Consider the following 26,375-nt stretch of genomic DNA (forward strand, 5'->3'; position numbering starts at 1 on the left):
TTTATTAAAATAAACTAGCTCTATAAGGTTAATGTTTTAAGTTAATAACTCTACTAGAAAATAAGCCCAGCATACCTTATGTATTAAAGGTAAATATAATAACTTTACAAATATTCATCTGGGTCTGCTGTCTAAATATTGAAATGTTCATTAGTTCAACATCCTAACAGCAGGTTAGCATTTTACCACCTTGGGAAGGACGTCCATGTAGTAGTCTGGTTTTTGTTCTAATGATGCATCAGTACAGTTTTGCAAAAGGCAACACTTTATATAAATTTATAAATGATGTCTTAGAAGTCTCTGGCAATGTTCGAAGTTCTTTTCCTGCAGCAGATTAAAGACAGAAGGTAGAACAGTCCATTGAACATATCAGCTCCCCTCACTATCCTCTGCAGGGCCCTCATATCTAATTCATTTGAGCTGGATTACCATGCTGAGATGAAATTGTGGTCTCTTCTGGGACTGTTTCAGGATCCCCAAGTTGTTCTACCACCAGGTGAGATCATCAGAGATTTGCACTTCATGCTATCCATTCTTTCCACTCTATAGATACTGTTGCTGAGGGGTGTGTGCTCAGGTAGCGACCTCTGGAAATGTATACCTATATTCTTTATTCTATCCATTTTGGGGTTTATTGGGCAGTAACCACCCCAATACATTCCCAGGCTGCTCCATGGCCCGACAGTCTTATATGCATAATATTGTTAATGTTTGAATTTAGGAGAGAAGGCTAATCTTACAACATGTATTTATTTGTATTAATATGCTTTTTTCCCTCCATAATCCCCCTTCTTTGAATGTCTGCCACTCAGACCTGGCCCCACCCTCAAATAAAATTGATATCACATAGTTAGGTCAAAGATGAGGTGAGTTACAGTATTTTAAAATCATGAAAGCTAAATTATAAAGGGCCTAAAAAAAGATTTATTTATTTATTTAGGTCCATGTTTATTTTCATAGTGCACATACTATTTGCCTCTAAATACAAAAACATCTAAATAAAACTCCTAAATTTGAATTTTCCATTTTAAGATTATCAGGGGTCACTATTCTGGCACCCCTTGCAAATTTTCCAGGAGGCAGACCTGGTCTTAACATATCCAGTCAGCTAACTTTGGATATACAGGTCCTTCTCAAAAAATTAGCATATTGTGATAAAGTTCATTATTTTCTATAATGTAATGATGAAAATTTAACATTCATATATTTTAGATTCATTGCACACTAACTGAAATATTTCAGGTCTTTTATTGTCTTAATACGGATGATTGTGGCATACAGCTCATGAAAACCCAAAATTCCTATCTCACAAAATTAGCATATTTCATCCGACTAATAAAAGAAAAGTGTTTTAAATACAAAAAACGTCATCCTTCAAATAATCATGTACAGTTATGCACTCAATACTTGGTCGGGAATCCTTTTGCAGAAATGACTGCTTCAATGCGGCGTGGCATGGAGGCAATTAGCCTGTGGCACTGCTGAGGTCTTATGGAGGCCCAGGATGCTTCGATAGCGGCCTTTAGCTCATCCAGAGTGTTGGGTCTTGAGTCTCTCAACGTTCTCTTCACAATATCCCACAGATTCTCTATGGGGTTCAGGTCAGGAGAGTTGGCAGGCCAATTGAGCACAGTGATACCATGGTCAGTAAACCATTTACCAGTGGTTTTGGCACTGTGAGCAGGTGCCAGGTCGTGCTGAAAAATGAAATCTTCATCTCCATAAAGCTTTTCAGCAGATGGAAGCATGAAGTGCTCCAAAATCTCCTGATAGCTAGCTGCATTGACCCTGCCCTTGATAAAACACAGTGGACCAACACCAGCAGCTGACACGGCACCCCAGACCATCACTGACTGTGGGTACTTGACACTGGACTTCTGGCATTTTGGCATTTCCTTCTCCCCAGTCTTCCTCCAGACTCTGGCACCTTGATTTCCGAATGACATGCAGAATTTGCTTTCATCCGAAAAAAGTACTTTGGACCACTGAGCAACAGTCCAGTGCTGCTTCTCTGTAGCCCAGGTCAGGCGCTTCTGCCGCTGTTTCTGGTTCAAAAGTGGTTTGACCTGGGGAATGCGGCACCTGTAGCCCATTTCCTGCACACACCTGTGCACGGTGGCTCTGGATGTTTCTACTCCAGACTCAGTCCACTGCTTCCGCAGGTCGCCCAAGGTCTGGAATCGGCCCTTCTCCACAATCTTCCTCAGGGTCCGGTCACCTCTTCTCGTTGTGCATCGTTTCCTGCCACACTTTTTCCTTCCCACAGACTTCCCACTGAGGTGCCTTGATACAGCACTCTGGGAACAGCCTATTCGTTCAGAAATCTCTTTCTGTGTCTTACCCTGTTGCTTGAGGGTGTCAATAGTGGCCTTCTGGACAGCAGTCAGGTCGGCAGTCTTACCCATGATTGGGGTTTTGAGTGATGAACCAGGCTGGGAGTTTTAAAGGCCTCAGGAATCTTTTGCAGGTGTTTAGAGTTAACTCGTTGATTCAGATGATTAGGTTCATAGCTCGTTTAGAGACCCTTTTAATGATATGCTAATTTTGTGAGATAGGAATTTTGGGTTTTCATGAGCTGTATGCCAAAATCATCCGTATTAAGACAATAAAAGACCTGAAATATTTCAGTTAGTGTGCAATGAATCTAAAATATATGAATGTTAAATTTTCATCATGACATTATGGAAAATAATGAACTTTATCACAATATGCTAATATTTTGAGAAGGACCTGTAGAGGTACTTGAAAAAATAAAAAATTATTACACTTTTGACAGAAATATCTACCAAAAAGTATGTCCATGTAGTGTACAGTATGAGACCAGAATACTCTAACGGGACTCCTTTTGGATGTATTGCTGCATAAATCCACCCCCTAAAGATTTGAGTAAATGAGCACATAAACTTCTATAACAATCATACAAGTTTTAATATAGAGATAAGATAAACTTTATTATCACCCTAGGCAGGAATTAAATGGTTTTAGCAGCAGAACAGGGTAAAGGTGCACCTCTAAAGAAGGAAGGACGGAAAAATAAATAATAGAAAAAAATAATGAATAACCATGAATAAAAAGTGAAAAACCTTACAAATAATATCATACAGAAGAATTTGAATATTATATTCGAATTTATATTATATATTATATATATAACCTGTGAAATCCTTTCAAAAATAAACATTTGGAAAAAACTGTAGCCTAAGCTAAATGGTCATCTACACCCACCTGTCTGTGGAGAAGGTCGCTGGTTTGCTGCAATCTCCTCTCTAGCTCCTGAATGCAGCAGGAACCAGAGCTTCTCACATTCTAGTCTAGTGCTGAAAGCAGAGGGAACAATTCATTAATCTCCCCGGCAATGTGCTCTCAAGTCTGCCTCTTTGTTCTCTCTTTCTGATCCCGGGACCAAATCTACCTTTCAACACTCCTCTATTCTCCTCCACCAGCTGTGCCAACAGCAGGCTCTCCACATTTGTCAAGTTCGGTTTTCTCTAACTTATTCTCCATTTATTTTGGATTGTTTTTACCAAATTAGACCTCTTTATACAAAAAGGCAATCACAAGACAATATCAAATAGATACGGTAGGATAAGGTAGGAAAACGACCAGCAGGGCGACTACATATAACCATAAGCAAATCAAAATAGTGATGAGCATGTAAATAAGTTAAGTTCAAACATTTTGATGCTGTGTGACAATCAATTTAAGTTTGCTTAGTTTCGTCATGATGACTTACACATTTCTTAATCCAGTCTATATGCTATAATTGGTTAATTTCTCTCCACTTCCTTCCTGACTACTTCCTGACTGCTGGAGACAGGCACCAGCCCACCCGCAGCCTGGTAAGGATAAGCAACTATAAAACAGGAATGCATGGATCTCCATAACACTTATCAGAAGATGAAAAGATTAAGTGCTATAAACTTTCCCGATAAATTCTTGAACTAACTTTGACATAATAAAACAGAGACCAGCACCAGCAGATGGCATGGCTCCCCAATTCATCACAGACTGGGAAAACTTCACACTGAAGCTCAAGCTACTTAGATTCTGTGCCTTTCCACTTGTCCTCTAGACATTTTGTCCTTATCCCAGGTAAGAAATAGTGGATTTATTTAATGAATGTAACAGTTGTAGCCCAGGTCCTGGAAACATCTGTGTGTGATCTGTGTGCTTACTCAAGCTGCAGTCCATGCATATCTTCATCTCAAGCCACGTGTTATCCCTATGCTTGTGCACCTTTTTCTACCACACTTTTTCCTTCCACCCAACGTCTGTTAGTTGACTTGTATACAGGGGTCTGTTAGCTTCTTTTGATTTATTTGTGGCTTACACTCCTTGTACAGGGTATCAATGACTACTGGTCAACTGTCAAGTCTGCGGTCCTCCCCATTATTGTTTAGGCCATAATATAACTTTAAAAAAAAATTATAAATGCTTTTATATTTTGGGGGTTTTTTGAATCAGCTACAAGCCCTAATAATCCCAAATAACAGATGTAGACATGTCTCAGTGGGGTTATACAACTGCTGAACACTCACAAAGCAGGTTCTTCCCCCCAGCCATGTGTTGACAAACGTCTGCAATTATCCAATCCAACTTAAGGTTAAACAATTAAGTAAGACTGTCCAGAGGAGGGTTGGTCTTTACTTACCTGTGCTGTCCTGTTTGTGGCCACGTTTCCAACAACCTCCACCATAAGTTAGGACAAAACTAATACTTGTAGAATACATTTGGTATTCTGCTCTGACTGAAAACCTGATGAAAAGATGTGAAACTAAAGGGAATCGGCCCCACAGCTCTGACAGCAGCAGTCTCCTCCCCCGTGAAGTAGATGGCTAGAAGAGCGTCCTGCGGTGTGAAATATACAGGAAGAAGTGCAGCAAGTCATTTTTAATTTACACAAGAACAGCGTATCTTTTCACTCTGCTGTTGTTTTGGGACACTTCTCGCACTTTCTGAGTCGTCTCAGAGGGAATAACTGGAATTATGATGTTGAAAGTGGAAGAAGGGGAGTGCTGTTGAACCGACGGCGGTGTAACATTTGGGTTTTCACAGCCGGGGAAGCGGAGGAGTGCCATTTGGGTCATAAATGGAAAAGCTGAACAGAGCAGCAGCAGCTGAGCAGTGAGAATGTCGGAGCACAGATCCAGTTTTCTCCACATCGGAGACATCGTGTCTCTTTACGCGGAAGGCTCCGTGAATGGCTTCATCAGCACTCTGGGGTATGTTTTGTCTCCCCCACACACCAGTCTTCTCTCTGAAGCTGTCTTCATGTGCTCTTTCCTCTTCACCTCTGACACAAGCTGCCTCCTTCTTCACCTCCCTCTGTTCGCTCTAGTCAAAGTTTCATGTGCGACTTGCGGTGGAGGCCTGGCAGCGCGCAAACTGTAACGACTCAGGAAATACTTGACGCAAAATGCAACAGGAATGCAAAACGGCATGATCCCCAGGTGCACACGTGTAGAGAGTGGATTTTTAGCTGTTTACACTCAACCTTGATTATCGACCCAGACAGCTTCTCAAAAATGGTTTGTCGTTTGGCTTTCTGCGAATGAAGGAAGAGATGAAACACTTGTTTTCATCGATGCTAAGAGAGTTAATTACCTGAATGACCTGTCTCCATGCAGTCACGTCTCACACATAATGTACCAATCGGCCAGCTAGAGGTCGGAATCGGCTGATTTTCCCTTGGTTGGCTCTGATCAATGATGGGCAGCTTATATACAGACAAAGGATAAATTCTGTATTCCTACTCATTAAATACATCAAAACTATGAACTCCCACCATTTTTGATCTACATAAACCTACAGCACACGCTTAAATGCACATCTTTTGAGTTTAATAAAAAAAAAGAAACAGATAGAGACTAGAAACATGGTGCATAAATCATGTACCTTCATTTTCTCTTAGATTCAACAATCTCTATCAAGGGACATTTGTGTTGCACATTTTATGTGCTAAAAAAATCAAAATGGGTAAACATCAGAAATGGCAGGTCAGATTGTGAAGAAAACCAGTAACCTACAGCTGATATAATAGAAAGTACATTTGTAATTTTACACTGGTATTGTGGGAGGGTTTGGTGACCCAGTTAGAGTCCATTTCATTATTCTATGTTAGATTCTTAGATATTTTCAACATAATTGTGTGAAGGAATGCGTTTTTTGTGTTTTAAGTGATTTAGACAGTTTAGTTATAACCCCCAAATTTGTGTAAAACACAACTTGTTACCTTTACGGTCTGATATTCATCTAGATCTAAAGGTAACAAGTGGGAGGTCTAATAATTTAGTCTGCATGGGCTATCATTTAAAGCACTTGTCACAACTTTTAGAAACCTTTAATGAGTCATAGTACAAACCTGTTATGACAAGTTGAATACTTGGTGTATATTTGCATTCATTCTGGTATTGATTGAGATCCACCTATCGATCAGCCAGAGATCAGAATAAGACTATGTCCTTGATGAGGGACTTAAATGTGTTTCCAAGTCCGCCAAAAGTGAAGGAGTGAAGGAAACTGGATTTTGGAACAATCTGTTACATTAAAGATGGTACGTTCCTGTCATTTCCAGGCTGTGTAGATGTTTGGAGATAATCTCAATGGACTCAAGATCAGCTTTTTGGTGAACTGAAACATCTGTCAGCCTCCACCCATGTGACTGTATTAAAGTAACACAAGGTGGTTTTCTGAGAAAAGCAGCAACAATCTTAGTCTAGGTCTCTTGTGAAAAAATAGATGATTAATATCAGCAATTACAGCATGGTTTCCCACAAGTATAAAATGTTCAGCTCGAGTTGTTTTAAATAGCTAAAGTCAGCTAAACGGAGGCTCAGTCTGAGCATTTATTCCCAGGCATTTGGCAATATGGCATCCTTCTAGTGCAGATAAGGGAAATGTATAGTAACTTAAAAAATTCAAGTTGTCCCTTTTAAAGAAGACAAGTATTGGCCAAGAGAAGCCTGATCGGTGCATCTCCAATGTAGATTTATTGAATGAAAGTTTGGTAGATTTGGAGTTCATAATCCTTTGTAAAAACCTTGTAAATCTTCAGCATTTGAATAAATAAAATGTTTTTTCTGTATTTTAATTGGTCCAGACACTTTGAAACTAGTTTTTTATCCCCGTTATTGTTCCAAACGGTCACCGGCTGGGTCATTATTGGGTTTGAGACACATTTTTATTCAATTCGGGGAGATACTTTAAAGCAGTGGTACTCAAGGATTTTACAAACTTGTAAAAACAATGCCCAGCAAAAATATTCACATCCTTTTACGTTTTTCACATTTTGTCATATTACAAGAGCAAACTTCAATGTGTTTGATTGGGAATTTTTGTGATGGCCCAAACCAATTCATAGATGTGAAAGGGAAAGATAAAGGATGCATGGATTAAAAGATTTTTTACAAATCTAAATCTGAAAAGCTTTTATTTGTGTACGGCTCTCATGGGTTGATGCTTTGTAGATGCTCCTTTTGCTGAAGTTGTAGCTGCAGGTCTTTTAAGTTGTTTCTATATCATCTTTGTGCATTTTAGCTATCGTCTACAGATTAAAATTTTTACTCATTCCTCTTAGCTAATTTGCTTAGGTTCATACAGCTTGGATGGAAATCATCCTTCCTAGGCTTGCTACAGAGTTACAATGGGATTTAGGTCAGACTTTGACTGGGCCATACTACCCCATGAATATGCTTTGATCTAAACGACTGTATAACTTGTTGTATGTTTATGGCTTTTGTCCTGCAGCAAGGTGAAGCTCTAAACCAGTTGCAAGTCTTTTGCAACAGTTTTTCTTTCAGGATTGCCCTGTTTTAATTAGCTCCATCCATATCCTAAGCAACCCTCTTCAGTGTCCCCATTTCGGGTGATTAAATGCATTCCCTCAGCATGATGCTGCCATGACCATGTTTCACATTGGGATGGAAAATTCCAATGATTTGCAGTGTTAGTTTTCTGCAACACCACATTATTTTGCATTTAGGCCAAAAAGTTCAAATTTTGTCTCTCCCAACCAGAGCCCCTTCTTTTAGATGTTTGCTTTGTCCACATGGTTAGCAGCACGCTGCTACCGGGAGTTCTTATAGTCTCATTTCACAGATTCATTTTTTCTTGTTTGTTTTCCACAAAAGACAGAGTTCTACAGATTCTCCTTCCTGAGCTGTGGAAATCAATTAAATGAAAGTGAATAGTGAAAGTCAGTTTCTCTCAATAGTCTTTAAAGTATAATTGATCATGCATGCAACAACTTGGGTGTTATAAACCTGAATTACTTGTCTAAATGTGGTATTGGTTTGTCAGACATCCTGATGAGGTGAATTCCTCATTTTACAGTGAAAAGCTGCCGTGGTTTCTGGTGCTCTGTGGCCTCTGAGCCTGCAGAATGGTTGTGAGAAGTCGGGCTGGCCCTGTGGAGGGAGTCTTTCCACCCTCGACCTCTGTTGGTGAATCTTTTTTTTCAGGTTCTTCTTAAAATCCTTCAAATTGTAATATCATCCATGAGCTAGTTTTACCACATCTTTACCTACAGTTCAGTTGTATGAATGACAAATAGATATGCTGATTTCAAAGGAAAACCTTTTGCTGAAAAGCCTCTTTATTTGCAAAGGCTTGTGATGATGCAAATTTAAGCCACTGCAAGATACAACGGTGCTAGGTAGTGACTTTTCACCTCCTGTTGTTGATGTGGCAACGAGAGAAAGGTGGACAATTTCTCATCAGAATTCCAACAATGCTTCAGAGTTTGGCAGTAGTCCTGGGCATTTAATTAAAAATGGAAATATATCATGCATGGAGCCTGCAGGAGCCTTGCTGAGGCTGCAGCCCTCATGAACATGACACAGCCTTCAGCTGCACAAGGCTGCCCATGTCCTTGTTTGCTCAAGATCACATTAAACCTTTGGGCTCCTCACACACATGCACACCTTTTATGACAAAAAACAGTCTAAACTTTCGGTCAGTAATGTGTAGACGAACAAATATTCAAATATGCTCTTACATTTAGTTTTATAATTCCTTTAAAATAAAAGTAAAATAGTCCTAAAATTGTTTGCTGTTTAGGTGTGTGTGACTTTATTACTTTGCCAGGCAGGCTTTATCAGCAAGTTTAAACATGCTGTACCAGTTACTGAAGTCTCACACTTTTCTAACAGTTCAGTCATTCCTCTGTTCACGTGGTTCTGCAGAAAACGCCTCAAACAACATCAGACTTGCTCAGTCTTTGTACCATGCTGGATATTTTCTGTTTTGCTGTGTCGGTTCCCTGACATTAGCTATTATTAGCTTGTGTGTGTGACCAGCCTGGTAGACTTATCAGTAGTTCATGTTTAACTTGGTTACACAGTGTTACAGCCTTTCTAAGCTTCTCTGCAGAGTTACAGTCACTTGTTTATAAGCTCAGGAGTCTTTTCCTGAACCTCTTCCTTTTTAGCCATTTAGCACTTGATAATGCTTCCTGTTAGCCTCTACTGTCTCTCATGTAGATGTAATGTTTATGTGCAGTTAAAGGAAATATAATAAAGTCAGAGGACTGACACCGATCAAGCGCTCTGGCTCAAAAAACGGAAATGGCTCAGCTCATTTAGAGAGGGCTGTCGACTATGAATTAGAGGAATTGTGGACTGCATTGTGTTTCTCCTCTGTAGACTGAATGAATGGATGTCTGTTTGACTCGAGCTGCTTTGCAAAGACATGGTGATGAAGCATGAGGATATGGAGTCTTGTGTAGAAAATAACTAACAAAATATAAATATATTTTTGAAATATTGTTTTTATTTGGCAATGTTGTTGAACACTTTCCCTTCCGTTTTTACTATGCCGTGCTAAAATATCTAGGTTTTCTGAAAAACTGTAAAACATAAAAACAGCATCATATGGGATATTCCCCTTTGATGGTTATCTATATTTTGAAGACACATGCCTGCAGTGATACCTCTGTGTATGGCCATGTAACTCTATCCATAATGTTTGTGTCAGTAGATGATTATCAAAACAGCAGGATACTATAAGTTAAAGTTGACGTATTTTGTGGTAAACAGTAAAAGACAACGGAAAATGTGGGCAAAATCAGTTATAAACGCTCTGAAACAAAAATCTGTGTAGAAATATGAGGGGTAGACTAGATTGTGAATGATGTTTTAAGTCAGCAGTGGAAAGAAATTTTTCATTAACTTAAGTACTGTTTTCAATTGAGAATTTTTTTAAGGTAGGATTCCAATGTTACTCATGGATTTCTAACAGTTTCGGTGACACAACTTGATAGACTTGCAAGACTGGAACTAGTAAGACGAGAGAGAATTTGGAGGACCAAACAGAATAACCTCTGACCTTTCCTGACGCAATTTGAAAAATTCCAGACAATCCATGATTTAGTGTCAAAAAGAAGAACATTTCGGCCCTCCTTAGCCCCAATGAGACCTGCTGCCGAGCGGGTATCAAAAAAGCCTCTACCGTGCCAGAAAAGCCAGTATTGAGAACATAATTTCTCACAATTTTTAAAAGTAAAGAGAAAAGTTTTGATTGACTGTAAATAAGTATGCTAATATTAGCGCACCCTATTTACAGCGTATTCCAAACCATAACTATTGATAATGCAAGAGGTTGCTGTTAGTGAAGTAATAAGGTTGACTGTATAGAAATAGTCACTTTAACAAGCATCGTTTCTGCATTACCTTAGTCATTCTATTGAGAAATGCACCTTGCCTTTCGAAGCCATATCAACATAGAAATCTTTAAGAAAATAATGTTCCAACATTGCCTTTCAACATTTATGATTTTGTGACATATGCAGTGATCTACCTGGATCTCCACCAGGTAGCCACAGTCTGTGTTGCCAAAATTAAATTTGGGCCACAGGCGTCTCAACATTGTGATGACCACTATACTTTACATATTTGACCCTGTTAAGGAATTTACACAAGTGCTACGTAGATGTCCTAGTAATGGCTTGATTTCAAGGTTACTTAACCTCAAGCCTTGCTATGCATGTCTGTGCTGATGAAGAATTTCTTACTCCAACATTCAAAATGTCTGAAGTGGCTTACATGGCAGGGGAGTTGGTCATATCTCCAAGTAATTTGGTTAATAATTAGTTGACTACATGGGGTCCCTCATTGACTCAGAATATCAGCCTATCATTAAGTGTATAAAAAGGGAAGAAAGTAGATTTCACTTCAAGAGGTAACTTGATGTTGAATAACATAACAAGAGATTTACAAAAAACCTTTATTCATGCATTTATTGTTCTAAATTTAATTGCCTCTTTACTCCAGATTATCTGTTTTCTTTCTTTATAAAATGTAGCTGTATTAGAAATATTAAACAGAATTAATTGCAGGAGTCTTACCAAACTCACCAAAGTCAGCATACCTTCATGATTATTAAAACGTATTTGTTTCTCTACTCATGGCATGGACCTTGTTTTTTCCATCCATATTATATCACCTGCTTCATTGCAAGAAATAATAACCTTTCAGCCAGTGCAGCGGGTGTCAAAGCATTCAGCCTTAGCTCTCTGTTGGATCATCGGAGGTAAGTATTGGAATACAAAACAGATGATTTCTCTGTAAACAACAGCGTTGTAGTTTTAACTTTACAAACATGAAAGCAGTACTCTACATGTAGCACAACTTAATTTCAGAAGTGTAAAACTGTCATCTAGCAAATTAGAGCCTATGAAACGAGGGAATGAGTAACTGGGTGACATGTTTGGAGGGCTCTTTAGCCAACTCTTCAGACTCTGGTTTTTTATCTTCTGCCACTAAGGCTTCATCGACCGCTCACTCATCTTTGACTGATATTGTTCATCCTTTCAGCTTCGTATTACATACAACCTGCTGAAATTTGATATTTGTCATGCATTTGTTTATTTTTGTTTTGCTCCAGCGTACAATATTTGAAAAATCAAAATCATCACACCTTTCAATCATATGCCCTAAAGCAAACTTGCAATAGAGCTTACAGCTGACCGAGTCAGGCTGCAGTGCACAGATCAAAGCTAAAGTGGTTTCTGCTCCACCAGGAGATGTTCAAAATCACTTCAGGTACTGGAAAAGCTGCAGGCAGATGGATGTGGTGGTGAACAGAGCTATCCGCGCTCTTTTGTGGTTCCTCCACTGCTTTTCAGCCTGCAGGTGGCCGGTATGGATGCCGTTAAATGTCCTATTCAAATGAGTGGTTTTCAAGTAGGTTGAGATTCTACTTCATGTATTTGCATTTAACCGTGATGCCTCACTACAGTTTGTAGAGTGCAAATCTGTATTTTCACTGTGGGCAGAATAGTGTGCTGGCAGCTAGCAGTATGACACAGAAGTAGCCATATGATTGATGCATTTAGGAATAATTGTCATGTTTTGATCCTCTGTTTGGCTCTTCTCTGCAGGCTTGTCGATGACAGGTGCGTGGTGCAGCCCGAAGCAGGAGACCTGGCCAATCCACCTAAGAAATTCAGAGGTAACTTTATACTCTGCACATAAATACAAGTTCATACTATGTTAATATAGGATTTAAGTGGATATTTTAAGAAATCTGCTGAGTCAATATGTGGTATGAGTAAATTGGTATCTCTGAGTGTAACTTTACCCAGCTCAAACCAAGCACATGTGATGACTGAATTCATCTCTTCTGCAGATTACCTCTTCAAGGTGTGTCCCATGAACAGATATTCGGCTCAGAAGCAGTTCTGGAAGGCTAAACAAGGAAAACAAGGAAACAATAACACTCAAGGGGAGCTTTTTAAAAAGTTACAGGTATAAACTTTTGTTTGTTTCAGATCCTACTTTCTATCCACAATCTACACCTGTGGTAGTAGTAGGGGAATGGGTTGGTTAGAGTTGCCAAACATTGTGCTATAATTGTGCATAATATTTCTCGAGTGGAAATAAAATATAGACATCAAGGAACTGCTCAAGTACAGGTATTTGGTGAAAAAGGGTACTAAAGTGCCTGAAACACTAAAGTAATAACTGAAATGTGTGATTGTATTTTTCGCAATGCCACAATAGGTCTGACAGACAAAATTACTTTAGAACAAGGCAGAGTGGTACAAAAAAAAGTCTCAGTACACCGTAAACTTTGTTGGTTTCTATCGGCATGTTTGGTTAAAACATGCTTGGTTTTTTTTCTCTGTAAAGTGACCAGTGGTAGGTAGAGTAGCCATAAATTGCACACAAATAAGAGTAAAGTTACTTCAGAATAATACTACTCAAGTAGAAGCCAAAATTAGGGTCTAGCGAAACTACTCTTAGACGCACTTGTAAGTTACTCAAGCAAATGTAGAAGGGCGAATGTAAGTTATTATCAGCCACTTCTGAGGAAGAGATGCTGCACGTCCAGCTCACCAGACAAAACGATAGTGTTTTGGCGTAACAAGATGTCATTTTAACAACATTTCTCCCAACAATAAAAATCTATTTTTTTGTTTCTTTTAAAGAATTGATTTAAATGTTTCATAAATCTTAAACTGTATTTTTTAATAATCTCTGTCCAATGTAGAATTATTATAGTTTTGCTTTGACCACTAAAGAAATTAGATTTTATTCCAGAAGTGAACCATAGTCTCCTTAGAAACAGGGAAATGGTAGATTAGAAAGAAAGCTCTTAAACAGATGGGACTGAACATTATTAGCAGCTAGCTGTTAGCCAGTCAATGGCTAACAGTTAAAAGTCATTCATTTTTTCCTGTAGCTCTGCCAGTGTTTCCTTTTCCCACCGAGTACCCAAAATGCTACATTAGCGATTCCAAATATGGCGAAGGCTGCTTTAGTGCTTCTGTAAAAGAGTGTTGTTGGATAGTCTGGCATGCAGCCTTCGTTAGCCCACTCTTACTTCCTGTCTTACTTTTAAAACCCCACCTAATTGTTTCTGGTAATGATGGGAATTTTAATATCAGACATAGATAACTTGGGTAAATGCAAATGCTGTTGTCAAATAATGTTTTTTTGTTTTGTTTTTTTAGTAAGGAGACAAATGCAATGCAAACAACCTTGACCCTATGCAGAAACATGGCTGCCTCTGGAACCCCTTAACCAGCTAATAGACATTTAGCCATTCATTGACTCTGGATAGAGCATTGAGCAGTCACACAATTATTGTGTATGGGGAGAAAAGGTTACTCTGTCCTGGCTTGGAAATACACTGTACATTTTTCACCCTTCATCCCAATACAGATGAACAATACCAACGTGAGCGCATCAGCTCATAGATGTGACAGAGCTTGATGTTTTACAAAATGTGGTTTGTTTTATCACATTTAGAGCCATATGGCAGGATAGGAAAGAGAATGACAGCAGTTTTAGCTGTCGGTAGCTTTAAACTCTTGATTTTTATCTTTCAGCATGCTGCAGAACTGGAGCAGAAACAGAATGATACTGAGAACAAGAAGCTCCTCGGAGATGTTGTCAAGTACAGTAGTGTCATCCAGGTAAGAGCATCTCTTCAGCAAGCACATTTTCTGCAGCACATAACTTTGTTTGTCTTCTTTTATTTGCTGAGGATTTTGTTGCTGTCATTCAGCTGCCGAAACCTCAGACAAGTTGTAAATACAGTGCTGATGTTTTCTTTGACTGATTGCTTAACTCTTAACAATGGAAATGTAAATCCACAGTTGATTCAGGAAATATTTGAACAGAATTTTACAGCTGTTGATTCAACCATGTTTAAACTCCTGGAATGGTTTAAGGTGTTTTAATATATAAAAGACATATTTCGCTCTATTGAATGACAGTATAACGTAGGAAGCAAGTAATGAAGGTGAATATTCTTTAAAAGCTGAATCTGTCTACTAAGCTAATTATTTGGTGATGACTGAGGTTTTCAGACTCCAGGCAGGTAAAAATTGCAAAAGATCTGTAATATGGTTTATGAAATTTACTTGAAAAGATTTCACACAATTTATGAAGTTTGGTTTTTACCCTGTAAAACGAATTAATATTTTTGTGATAACGTTATGTTAAGCTGTGTTATATACATAATTAAATAGTCCTACGCTGTGAAACATCAGTCTGAAGAATAAATTATTTCCTTCCCACTAATGTTTGTTTTGTTTTTTCAAGTTTGAAGAAGAATCAGTAAATTTTTGCATACTTCTCAGGATCAATTTAGGATCAACACTTCCATTATTATGGAAGAAGTATTAGAAAACTACCAGGAGTGAGTAATTAATCCAATTAAGAAACATATAAATCATTGTGGTTAACTAAGATGTCTTTAGTAGTCATTGGATCAATTTAAAGAAAGACACAAATAATCAAGTTTCATGAAGAGAGATGCTACTAATTCTACTCTACATATTCCTTAATATAAATCAATATGGGTATTTTTATTGGCAGGAAATTGAACCAGGGTTGGATAAGATGAGTATTTTCTGTGAAGAAAGTTTCTGAGTGAGGGGGACAAACATCTTATGTCTGGAGGAATCAAAACAAAAACCTTGCGGACGTTTTTCACAGAATTTAGACAAACGTAGTAAGATACCTGAAGTGAACAACATTTATCATAACCGAGTCCAACAGAATGATCATGCCGGGCTCCAACCAAGTTTGGCCTAACCTCTTGATGGGTTCACTGGATCTGAGTTACTAAATCCCCCTAGATTCAGCTGTCCTCTCCAGAGAGGAGAGGGCAGCTGAAAACACAGGTTCACATTGGTACGGAGCCTGCGAGGGGACATGGGGGAGTTTTTTTTCTTTTGCGTCCCCACACAATACTTTTGATTTTGCTCGCAATACTTTTGCGTTCGCTCGCAAAAGTTGTTAACCACCTTGAGAAAGTTGTGCATTTTGGAACAGCAGCACAGATGACAAACTGCTCACAAAACAATCAACACTGATATGGCATTGATATGGTTTATTTGTCATATTCAGGTTAACACGCAGTCAACAATGCGATTAAATGCTTAGGATAAGACGAACCGTTCAAATCACTATAAAAACAAAAGTGGCGTGCACAAAAAGTACACATCATACAGCAGTAATTGGCAAAAAAGTGTCAAATTTGGTTTCGTGCGGTATTATTTTCCAGAGTTCACTAGTTTGACAGCTTGTGGATAATAACTGTCTTTAAGTCTGATTGAAGATCCTTTTATTTAAGGCCGATTTCAAAATAAAACTCAATAAATCTCAAAAACGGTTCTCCCACAAAGTATTGCGAGATAACGCAAAGACTATAGCGTGGGAACGCAAAAGTATTGCGAGCAAACGCAAAAGAAAAAAATTCCCCCATGTCCCCTCGCGGGCTCTGTACATTGGTTACGTTTTAACGCATCAACCAATATTTCCAATTAATTTTTCATGAAGTATTTTTTTAAACATTTTGTATTAGCTACTATAAACAAAGATTGCTCATGTAAAAGAAACTTTGACATGTATTGACATGTAAAACCTCTGAGCAAAACACTTTGAAGTCTAAAATGTCCAACAGGAACGTTTTGGAGGGACTCGAAGAAAAACAGGTAACTGAGGTGAATGTTAAACATGAGGTAATCTGCGTTAAAACCTAAAATATTACCCCGAATATACCTTTATAGTTATCTATGAGTGTTGGATGCAAGTGTTTTGTTATACAAATAAGATATTTACCAAATTTATTTTCTGGGTGGATAATAGTTCTTCTAAACAGCTACCAGTGGATTTATTCTGCAATAAAACTACCTTTTTTGTTAAGCGGTTTGCATGGGCTGACCTCAACCACAAGTTTATGTTACTACCTTGTTTGTTCTGTAGAATTAGGAAATGTGATTTGTGTTGCTTAATCACATTCTCTCTGAAAGTAATGTCATTCTAAAACTTGACTAACTTTGCCTTTACGAGCAATTGTCATGTTGTACTTTATGCCTATTTAAAATTAAAAACACTTAACTAGTAACACAATCTTGAATCATTCAGACCTATTGAATAAAAGTGGATTACTGCTACAAAACTAGTTCCAAAATTACCCAAAGTTGATATATTTAAACGAATCTATTTTGGCCTTATTTTGTAAAATTAGATTAAAAGAATTCCTCCAACACTTTCCTTGAAGGCTCTAATCAGGCTCTAATTGTTTTGTTCTAGCTCCTTCACATTAAGAGTAATAAATACCTGACGGTGAACAAACGTCTGCCTGCACTGCTTGAGAAAAACGCCATGCGGGTTTCTTTGGACCCAGCTGGAAACGAGGGCTCCTGGTTCTACATCCAGCCCTTCTGGAAGCTCCGCAGTGAAGGAGACAACGTAGGTTTCTATGATTTTGTTCTGCTCAGGGTGGTTCTGTAACCAAAGCAAAAACAAAACAACTTGGCATGTCTTTCTGTCTTCAGTGGACTGTCAGTTTGTTGTACTGCTCCAGTAACATTTACATTTTTTTTTGTCCTTCCCTTCTGGCTTTTAGCATCCTGTGATTGAAGGTATTGCTTTTGCATGGGTTTTGTGTGTTAGGTCAAACACTGAATAAGATGGGAAAGCATGGATGTAACTATTTTCAAAAGCATGGAGAATGTCTCCTGCATTGCACAGACAAAAAGTTTGAGCTCCTGTTCCAGCAGCTACAGTGTGCCTGCGTGTGGATGCAGAAACACCAGACCTTAAGGATGCAATTTTATTTTCGTGCTGAGTCAGAGAGCATGTTATCTGGAAGCAATAATACAGTCACATACAGTTTTTCTCATTAGTCCCCTCTGGGTTAGATGGATCCATATCTTGGCCCTTGTATGAATGCAGTTTTTACCATTTTAGCTGCTGATCCACATGACGCCCAGCATGTTGTGTTAGCACTCCTGCAGAAAAACAACAAATGTTTGCATGGGTCCACTCTTGCCTTCTGTTTATTTTATCTAAAAACCCCTCAAATCGTGCAGACCTGTGTCTCTTGTCTGTATTTAACTGTTTCCAATTTGCATCGAGGTGGTGGTTGGAGACAAGGTGGTGCTGATGCCAGTGAATGCTGGCCAGCCTCTTCATGCCAGCAACATCGAACTTTTAGACAATCGTGGCTGCAAGGAGGTGGGACTGCTACACCAGCATGAATTCTACCAGCATGTAGCAATATTTTTAATCTGTCTTTTATGCTTTTCTTTTCACTCTTGCAGGTGAATGCTGTCAACTGTAACACCAGCTGGAAAGTCACCTTGTTCATGAAATTCAGTGACTACAGGGAAGACGTTTTGAAGGGGGTTTGTTGTCTTGTCACTGTTTGACTCTCGTCACCAAAATGCAATGTTGCTTTTTGAGATGTGGTCTTAGCTTATGCTTTCTTGCAACAGGGGGATGTGGTGAGGCTGTTTCATGCTGAGCAGGAGAAGTTTCTGACTGGTGACGAGTACAAGAAGCAGCAGCATGTCTTTCTCAGGACCACCCTGCGGCAGTCGGCCACCTCGGCCACCAGTTCCAAGGCTCTCTGGGAGATTGAGGTAAAGCACAAAGGTTTTTAGTTTCTTGTTCATCAGAATTGTGGTGTTTGCTAAAATAGTTTTATTCAGATGTTTTTCTTTTAGAGACAAATGAGTGCATTTGCATCAACTAACAACTACAGTATTTCCTCTAACATCTGAGGTTGATGACAGTGGATGTCTCAAAAATATATTCACGGTTTACTAATTTTATTAAGACAAAGTGAATAAGTACAATAATAATAATTTTACAATTAAAATGTTTGGGATGAGTTGTGGCAGTCAAGATTATGGAGGTGAAGGTCAACAGACCGGGCGATGTTATTTGTGGGGGCAGTGAAGGACGATACCCAGACTCTTAAGTTGAGAGAAGGGAAAGAAAATAGAGTTGTTGATTTGGTATAGACAATCTAGATTTAGATGGTGTAGATTTGTGGCCAACAAGAACAACTTCCATTTTATTTTCATGGAGTTTGAAAATATTCCAGGAAAACAAAGTTTGAATGTCCTGTAATCAGTCAAGGAAGGAAGAGGGAGGAAGTGTCATGGTGGCCTTAGAGCAGTTTTATCCAAACATTTTGCCACTTGGGCCAAAATCGACAAGTTGAAAGTATTTGCTTGCCACAAAAATATAGGTTCGTTTTTGATTAAAAAAAAACAGAAAAGTAATTTTTATGTGAATTTGTTTTTGTTTTATTGCTCAACAATAAACTAAACACAACATATTAATGAGATAAAGAAGTCATATTTTACAGTAATAAAATAGTATTCAAAACATAAAAAAGATCTACAAATTTGCCTAATTTTAAAAAATGGTGTAGAATTGTCGTAATCTTTGCAGATAATAGTTTTCTAATTTCTTGGTCTGGAAATAATTCAGTCTATTTTCAGGAGTAAGAGCTGGCTATGGGTCGATATTTAAAAAAAATGTTTACTGTATTCAGAAAAATGTAATTAATGGTCGGGCCCAAATCTGCTTTTGAATACAAGTCACTTGAGGTATATTACCCTGTGTATGACAAAGTCAAAATGAAAGCAAAATAACATAAAAAAGGCAAATAAAAGAATTCTTTGTGGTGTACAAAATGTTTTACATTTTAATTTGTATCTTTTTTGAAAGGTTAAAAAGTCAGTAAAAGTCTTGCCCTAAGGTTTTTTTTAAATGATTGTGCTGTTGGGCAACCTTCGTACATGATTTTATGGAGTGATTTTGTGGAATGTGATATCTTGCATTGTTTTTCTATCTCTCACATTTATGCTGTGCTAATGGAAATTAGTAAAATAAAACAGTAATGAATTTAACACTATTAAGTGAGCTTAAAAGCAGTTTTTCAACTGCATCCTTCCACCATGGTTGTATTAAGCTCAATCAGTGTATGCCTGGGCCTCATTATATTTCTAAAAACATTGACTCTGTTAAGACTTTAGTTGACTTGATTTTCTATTTATTCTTAAACAGATATCAAGGTTTGTGACCACACTATGATGTGTGGACACAAAACTGTGGGAGGGGCCAAAGGGGTCAGGCGCATTGTGGTATGGGTGGCGGCCAAAGGCGGAGACCTTGGCGGTCTGATCCTCAGCTGCAGAAGCTGGCTCTAGGGACGTGGAATGTCTCCTCTCTGGTGGGGAAACAGCCTGAGTTGGTGTGCGAGGTAGAGAGGTTCCAAATAGAAATAGTCGGGCTCACCTCGACGCAAGGCTCTGGCTCTGGATCCAGTCTCCTTGAGAGGGGTTGGACACTCTTCCACTCTGGAGTTGCCCTTGGTGAGAGGCGCCGAGCTGGAGTGGGCACACTTGTTGTCCCCCATCTTGGCGCCTGTATATTGGGGTTCAACCTGGTGAACGAGAGGGCAGACTCCCTCCGCTTGTAAATCTGTGAAGGCACCATTAATGCTGAAAGGTACATACAGGTTCTGGAGCAAAGTATGCTTCCATTTAAGGACAGTCATTTTCATGGAGGTCCATACTTATTTTAGCAAGACAGTGCCAAGCCACATTCTGCACATGTTACAACAGTGTGACATTGTAGTAAAGGAGAGCAGGTACTAGACTGACCTGCCTGCATTCCAGACCTGTCTCCCATTGAAAATGTGTTGCTTATTATGAACTGCAAAACACGACAATGGGGACACTGGACTGTTGGGGAGCTGAAGTTGATAATTAAGCAAGAATGGGAAATAATTCCCCCTACAAAGCTTCAACAATTAGTGTCCTCAGATCACAAACAGTTATTGAGTGTTAAAGGAAAGGTGATGTAACACAGTGGATGCCTCTGTCCCAGATTTTTTGGAACACGTTGCAAGCCTTGCAGCAAGAAGATCTTGGGTTCGATTCCCAGCCTGGGGTCTTTCTGCATGGAGTTTGCATGTTCTCCCCGTGCATGCGTGAGTTCTCACCGGGTACTCCGGCTTCCTCCCACAGTCCAAAGACATGCCTGTTTGGTTAATTGGTTAATCTAAATTGCCCTTAGGTGTATGAATGAATGTGTGCATGGTTGTTTGTGTGTTGCCCTGCGATGGACTGGCGACCTGTCCAGGGTGTACCCTGCCTCTCGCCCATAGACTGCTGGAGATAGGCACCAGCTCCCCCGTGACCCACTATGGAATAAGCGGTAATGACTGACTGACGTTGCAAGCATTCCTCACCCATTGGAATTGGGATTGTGACAATACATGAATTTTTTCACATCTTTAACAGGTGTGCCAATGTAATAATTCTGTTAATGTTGTTTTTGGTAGGGGTTTTCTATCACTGTATGCCAGGATCACAGTAACTTTCAGAGAAACAGAAAATAATGTGTTTTTTGTTACAAGCAGCCGTGCTCCAGCAGAATGACCGTGCTTAGATGTTTGAATTTAGGCTGTAATTGTTCCTTTCATGCCTTAACTCTGGACCTGTCCCACTAAGCTGTTTTTTTTCTCTTTATCAGTAGGCACATATTTGAAGTTCCTGTTATTGCACTTTTGTTTGTGCAAGGATGCACTTAAGTTACCATATCAGTGGCCGAAATGCCATTATGCAGAACAATGTCAAACCTGCATTTCTGTCCCACAGTGATAGGTGAAGTAATGTTTACTAAGGCCTTAAGAAGTAAAATGAGTACCCTTTGTTTTTCTTATTTATGGATTCAGTCATAATTTAACATGAAGCCTTTATTTAACAAAATTAATTCTGATAACATCTAATGTTTTTCAAAAAGCGACAAACACTTTCTTACAGAAGACTGATGCAATACCCTGAAGAGTTTGTTAAAAGTGATATTCCACACATAAATTTGCCCTTTGGGTGTCTTTGTGGCAGGTTGTGCACTATGACCCCTGCAGGGGTGGAGCCGGCCAGTGGAACAGTCTTTTCCGCTTCAAACACCTGGCCACTGGGAATTACCTGGCTGCGGAGGTGAGTCTGTCTGCTCAACTAGTCAGTTTCATCTGTTTGTGCCTCTTTATCTGATCACACAGAACAGCTCCCATAAACCGGTGTATAAGTGCATTTCAAATATTCAGTAAATTAGAAAATCAATGAAAAGTGAATTTACTTCAGGGATTCTATTTAAAAAATTTAACTCATGTTATAGATTTACTACACGGAGAGATATATTTAATGCATTTCATTTTGTTTTGATAATTATGGCTTAGGTTAATGAAAATAATATATAGAAAATAAATATTCTTCATTGTCCCACAGTGGGAAAGTTAGGTGCATCAGCAGCAAAGTGAAAGGCCAATGGAAGCATACAGATGCACACAAAGGCAACAATAAAATAAAAATATATTTGTTTTCACAGAAAATTTTATCATTACAAAACATGAATTACCTGATTTTTATATAGAATGTCATATAATGGTTATGTTATGGCCCACATAATCATAGTGAAAACTGCTGCCTTGACAGTTGTCTAGCAGACAGTTGTTGGCACCCTCCAAAATCAACGTGAGCCACAAAAAGTGATAGGTAAAGAAGCTGCCTGGTCAGAGTGCTCTATTCAAGCATATTAATGGAAAGTTGAGTGGAAGGAAAAAATGGTAAAAGATGTGCACAAGCAACAGGAATAGCCTCACTCTTGAGAGGATTATGAAGCAAAGCCCATTCAGTACTGTCATATGCTTTATGTTAAGCCATTACTGAACTAGAGACAACATTAAAAACATCTCACCTGGGCTAAGTAGTAAAAAGGACTGGAATTGCTCGGTGGTCCACTGTTCTCTTTTCAAATGTATGCAAATTGTGCATATCATTTAAAAACCTAGCATCCAACCTGACCCAAACCCCATAAAAGCTCCGTAATTCATCATCAAGATGAAGACGAGAGACACCAGATCTAATAAAACAAATGAGCTAAAGGCTGCAATTAAAGCAACCTGGGCTTCCTCAGCACCTCAGGAGACCACAGGCTGATTACCTACATGCCACGCTGCATTGTTGCAAACAAAGTTTGGGTTTTCTTTAGCTGTAAGCCATATTTCATCAAAATGGCCCCTTTGTGTTTAATAAATCCACATAATGAGTTTAACTTTTTGAATTGAACAACTGCAATAAATTAACTTTATGAGTTTATTTAAAATTCCTGAGATGCATCTTTTATTGCAAGGATTCACACTTCAGACTAGGATTTTTGATAACATGCTGTAGGTGGCAGCATTCCCATTGTTTTTCCTGATATCATCTGTTCCTAGCTGTTGTGTTTTATGACAGAAGGGCTGTTTTCAGATCTCTCTGATTCTGATTGCTTAATTTCTCCGTAGATGAACCCTGAATTCAAAAACAGTACAGCGGAGTTCAAAAGAGAGGTGAGTCAGTGAAATAAAAAACGTTTTCAAAGCATCTGATCTTACAGGCATCATACTGCCAATTATAGAGAGATTATTCACACTTACTGAACCTTACTGTATGTGTGAATTTTTATGGTTGTTGCTGACATTAATAGTCCATAATTTTTCTGTTTGATGTAGAGAAAATAAGCTAAGTGGTGATGTAATTATTAGAGTTTCAGTGGCGGTTACAATTACCGCAGCAGGTTCAGAATTCAAGGCAGCTCTCTGTCTCCTGTGATTATGCAATATCGCTTGTTAGGTTCTCTCTCGGCTTCCTCTGCAGACTTCTCAACACACACACACACACACACACACATACCCACATGCATGCACGCACACAAACGGATGCAAACTCTGCCAAACACTGGACCTGCATCCAGACGTTTCTCTCTGCTTGTAGCTGCCTGCCACATTTGTATTCTGCCGAGGTAAAACAGACACACATGCACAAACCCTCAGCCCTCGCACACTTTCTTATGCACATGCTGAATTTCAGACTCACAGGGGGCTCCTTACATAACGTCTGGGTGTGGGGGTGCCCAGCAAGCGAGAAGATGGAAGGGGAAGGCAGACGTGCTGTCTGCTCTGCTTCACTTGCCTGTGCTAAACTGGTTGGGTGAGTCACCAGCAGAGGGAGGTGGGTGGGAGGACAGAGAAGCCAAGACGTGGAGCCAGCTCTGGGGAGCTTCCCATTGACATGCAGAGAACAGTGGGAGAAGTTAACCCTTACCGGCATCTGCTGCATCTGCACACTCAAGCAGCCCAGGAAAGCCGTGGCTCTGTGCCTGCTCGTGTGTCTGATTTGGTGTCTCATTAGTGTGAGATGTAGTCAACTTTACTTTGGCTCAGATCTATCTCTTTTCAGTCAGTAATTATCAGCATTTATCAACACTTGGGCTTATTTGTCAGATTGACATGGAGTGAATCTGTGCTTAGCATGTGGTTTAAATCAATTTATATGTCAGTTATTTTTAAGATGGACCACCATGTATATCATTTATGAATAAAATCAATACAAACTGTGTCCTTTAGGGCGAGTAGGTGTTCCTAATTGCACAGTCTGTATTTTCATCACAAACACTGGAACATTACTTGCCTTCATCTCTAATCTATTTTCAGCTTTCATCTAGCTAGTAAAAATGTAATGCCTATTTGTAAGTTTTTGTTAACAACTTCAGCTGACTTATTTCAATGTGGAGAAGCAGTAGCTTAACTTCCACCTCTCGCCAGATGACAGAGCTCTTTATCCTATCTTAAGGGTGAGCCCAGCCCCCTTGCAGAGGAAGCTCATTTCAGGCATGTGTGTCCAGGATCCCTCCTTTTCCACCATGATCCATATTTCATGACCATAGGTGAGAGTTGGAAGGATGAATCGATGTTTTGTTCAGGTATTCTTTTACAATGAATACTGCTGGACCCTCTGTACTACTGATAGGGCCCCAATCGGTTTATCCATCTCCTGGTGCGTCCTACTACCACAAAACGATGTTTGAACAGAGACTGACATCTGATCAGCAGAAACCACCTTCTTCCTTCCTTTTGATGTCTGACTGGCCTACATTGTAAAATTAAAATAAAATATCAATATTTCTGCTAAAAGGAAACCCAAATAAGCTCATGGAACATCATGATGTATGAATTTTAGCTTGAAAACAATTACTCACTTCAGAATTATGATTTTTAACTAACATAATTCCCGTACAAAATGTCTTTAGAGTTGCTCTTATTGCAGGGTGGTACTGTGATGGTAGCCACCTGTGCAAAACGTCCAGTCGTTAAATTACCTCGGTACTAAATGTTTCACAGTGACTCCTGGTATTATCATAACAAGGTGGAAGTGATTGGGGAGTGGGGTCAGAAGTAGCTACGGTCCTCTAAACTTTATGTGGCCTTCAGATTGACTCAAGAACGATGTGTTGAGAGCTTTATGGAATGGCTTAGCAGCTGCATCCAAGGTTTACAACACCAAGTGCAATGCAAAGCATTGGATGGCCTGGTGTAAAGCACATCGCAGCTGCACTATGGAGAAGTGGAGATATGTTCTCTGGAGTAACGACTAATGCCTCTATATTGTAATCCAGTAAGAGCCAGACTCGTCCTCTTAGATCTGTTGAATAGAACTCTTAATGTTTCAGCATACCAAGACAACTTCATGCTCCCAACTTTGTGGAAACAAATTGTAGATTGCCCCTTCCTGTTCCAACATTAACTGCACACCATTGCCCAAAGCAAAGTTTTTTACAGAGTCCTAACCTTAACCTGACAGAGCACTGCTGGGAAATGGAGACTGTGAGCCAGGTATTCTCGTCCAACATCAGCGCTGACCTCACAAATGCACTTCTTGTAAAATGGTTACAAATGACCATAAACACACTCCTTAAGCTTGCATAAAGCTTTCTGAGAACAGTTAGAGCCGTTATAACTGCATAGGGTAGGCACACACCATATTAAAGCTATGCATTATGAACAAGATGTCACTCAACTTCATTTGTGTGAAATCGTGAGCGTGAAGACCTTTGGTAATATAGGGTTAAAGCCCAGTTTTTCTTAAAGATAGTTCGGTTGTGTTTCAGATGATTTTTTTCAATGACTGTATGGACCCAAATAGTTCCTAATAGTTCCTATACTGTACACAAGATAAAAAACAAATGTATACATTATTGTAACGTCAACAGCAAAGCTATTAAAAATCTATATATCACAAATCAAAAAAATACCACATACATTATGTACTTTCAGGTCCGGATAAGCAGTGATCAGTCACATCATTTCAACCTTTTGTGTTTTAATGCAGAATGAGACAGATGCTGTGTTCTCCAAGAGGAAGCACCAAGTCGCAGAGAGGATTGCATACACCCTGATTTCTGTTCCCCATGGGAACGACATTGCCTCTCTGTTTGAGCTGGATGCCACCACCCTACAGCGGGCTGACTGCCTTGTGCCCAGGTCAGACTCTCACCTGGTGGAGAACCAGTTATACTCACACTTGTTTTCTGTATAACAAGGAACTCGAGTTATGCACCATTGATGGGTTGATTCATCAATGCTTGTTTATCATGAAAAGACAGAAGAAAATGTCATACCGGTGGATCATTTCGATCCAGTTAACTTTAGGTTTCCAGTGCAGTCTTAGAAAGTTTGGAAATTTATTTGATCATTTTCCAGGTCTGGTTGAGCGTGGAGAGAAAGAAAACAACATGAAA

At 39.2% G+C, this 26,375-nt stretch overlaps 2 protein-coding genes and 1 long non-coding RNA gene across 7 annotated transcripts in view; 1 reads left to right on the plus strand and 2 right to left on the minus strand.

Moving 5' to 3' along the window:
• plekhg7 (pleckstrin homology domain containing, family G (with RhoGef domain) member 7) overlaps positions 1 to 4,789 on the minus strand; it is a 29,157-nt gene extending 24,368 nt beyond the window's left edge. Inside the window, exons 1-2 of the mRNA XM_047350694.1 lie at positions 4,652 to 4,789; positions 3,226 to 3,317 (exon numbers count right to left, since the gene is read on the minus strand). The gene's annotated coding sequence lies outside the window, so the exon portion shown is untranslated. The remainder of the gene's footprint in view (positions 1 to 3,225; positions 3,318 to 4,651) is intronic.
• Positions 4,790 to 4,928: 139 nt separating this feature from the next.
• Positions 4,929 to 26,375, plus strand: part of itpr2 (inositol 1,4,5-trisphosphate receptor, type 2) — a 96,133-nt gene continuing 74,686 nt past the window's right edge. For all 4 annotated transcript variants that reach the window (XM_047350651.1, XM_047350666.1, XM_047350658.1 and 1 more), the window contains exons 1-11: positions 4,929 to 5,222; positions 12,377 to 12,447; positions 12,625 to 12,743; positions 14,330 to 14,416; positions 17,046 to 17,204; positions 17,874 to 17,972; positions 18,059 to 18,142; positions 18,233 to 18,379; positions 21,662 to 21,757; positions 23,104 to 23,148; positions 25,967 to 26,118. In XM_047350651.1, the coding sequence (XP_047206607.1) occupies positions 5,131 to 5,222; positions 12,377 to 12,447; positions 12,625 to 12,743; positions 14,330 to 14,416; positions 17,046 to 17,204; positions 17,874 to 17,972; positions 18,059 to 18,142; positions 18,233 to 18,379; positions 21,662 to 21,757; positions 23,104 to 23,148; positions 25,967 to 26,118 (1,151 nt within the window). In that variant the 5' untranslated portion in view covers positions 4,929 to 5,130. The remainder of the gene's footprint in view (positions 5,223 to 12,376; positions 12,448 to 12,624; positions 12,744 to 14,329; positions 14,417 to 17,045; positions 17,205 to 17,873; positions 17,973 to 18,058; positions 18,143 to 18,232; positions 18,380 to 21,661; positions 21,758 to 23,103; positions 23,149 to 25,966; positions 26,119 to 26,375) is intronic.
• Positions 12,304 to 17,204, minus strand: LOC124858633. 2 transcript variants are annotated; one of them, XR_007035891.1, is made up of 3 exons: positions 17,073 to 17,204; positions 12,630 to 12,684; positions 12,304 to 12,432 (listed from the first exon to the last, which is right to left on the minus strand). It is a non-coding gene; the product is annotated as an uncharacterized LOC124858633 (long non-coding RNA). The 2 variants fall into 2 exon arrangements; XR_007035890.1 differs by having other exon boundaries at positions 12,312 to 12,432; positions 12,577 to 12,684.

The sequence above is a fragment of the Girardinichthys multiradiatus genome, chromosome 2, assembly GCF_021462225.1.
Source record: "Girardinichthys multiradiatus isolate DD_20200921_A chromosome 2, DD_fGirMul_XY1, whole genome shotgun sequence".
In the NCBI taxonomy this organism is placed as follows: Eukaryota; Metazoa; Chordata; class Actinopteri; order Cyprinodontiformes; family Goodeidae; genus Girardinichthys; species Girardinichthys multiradiatus.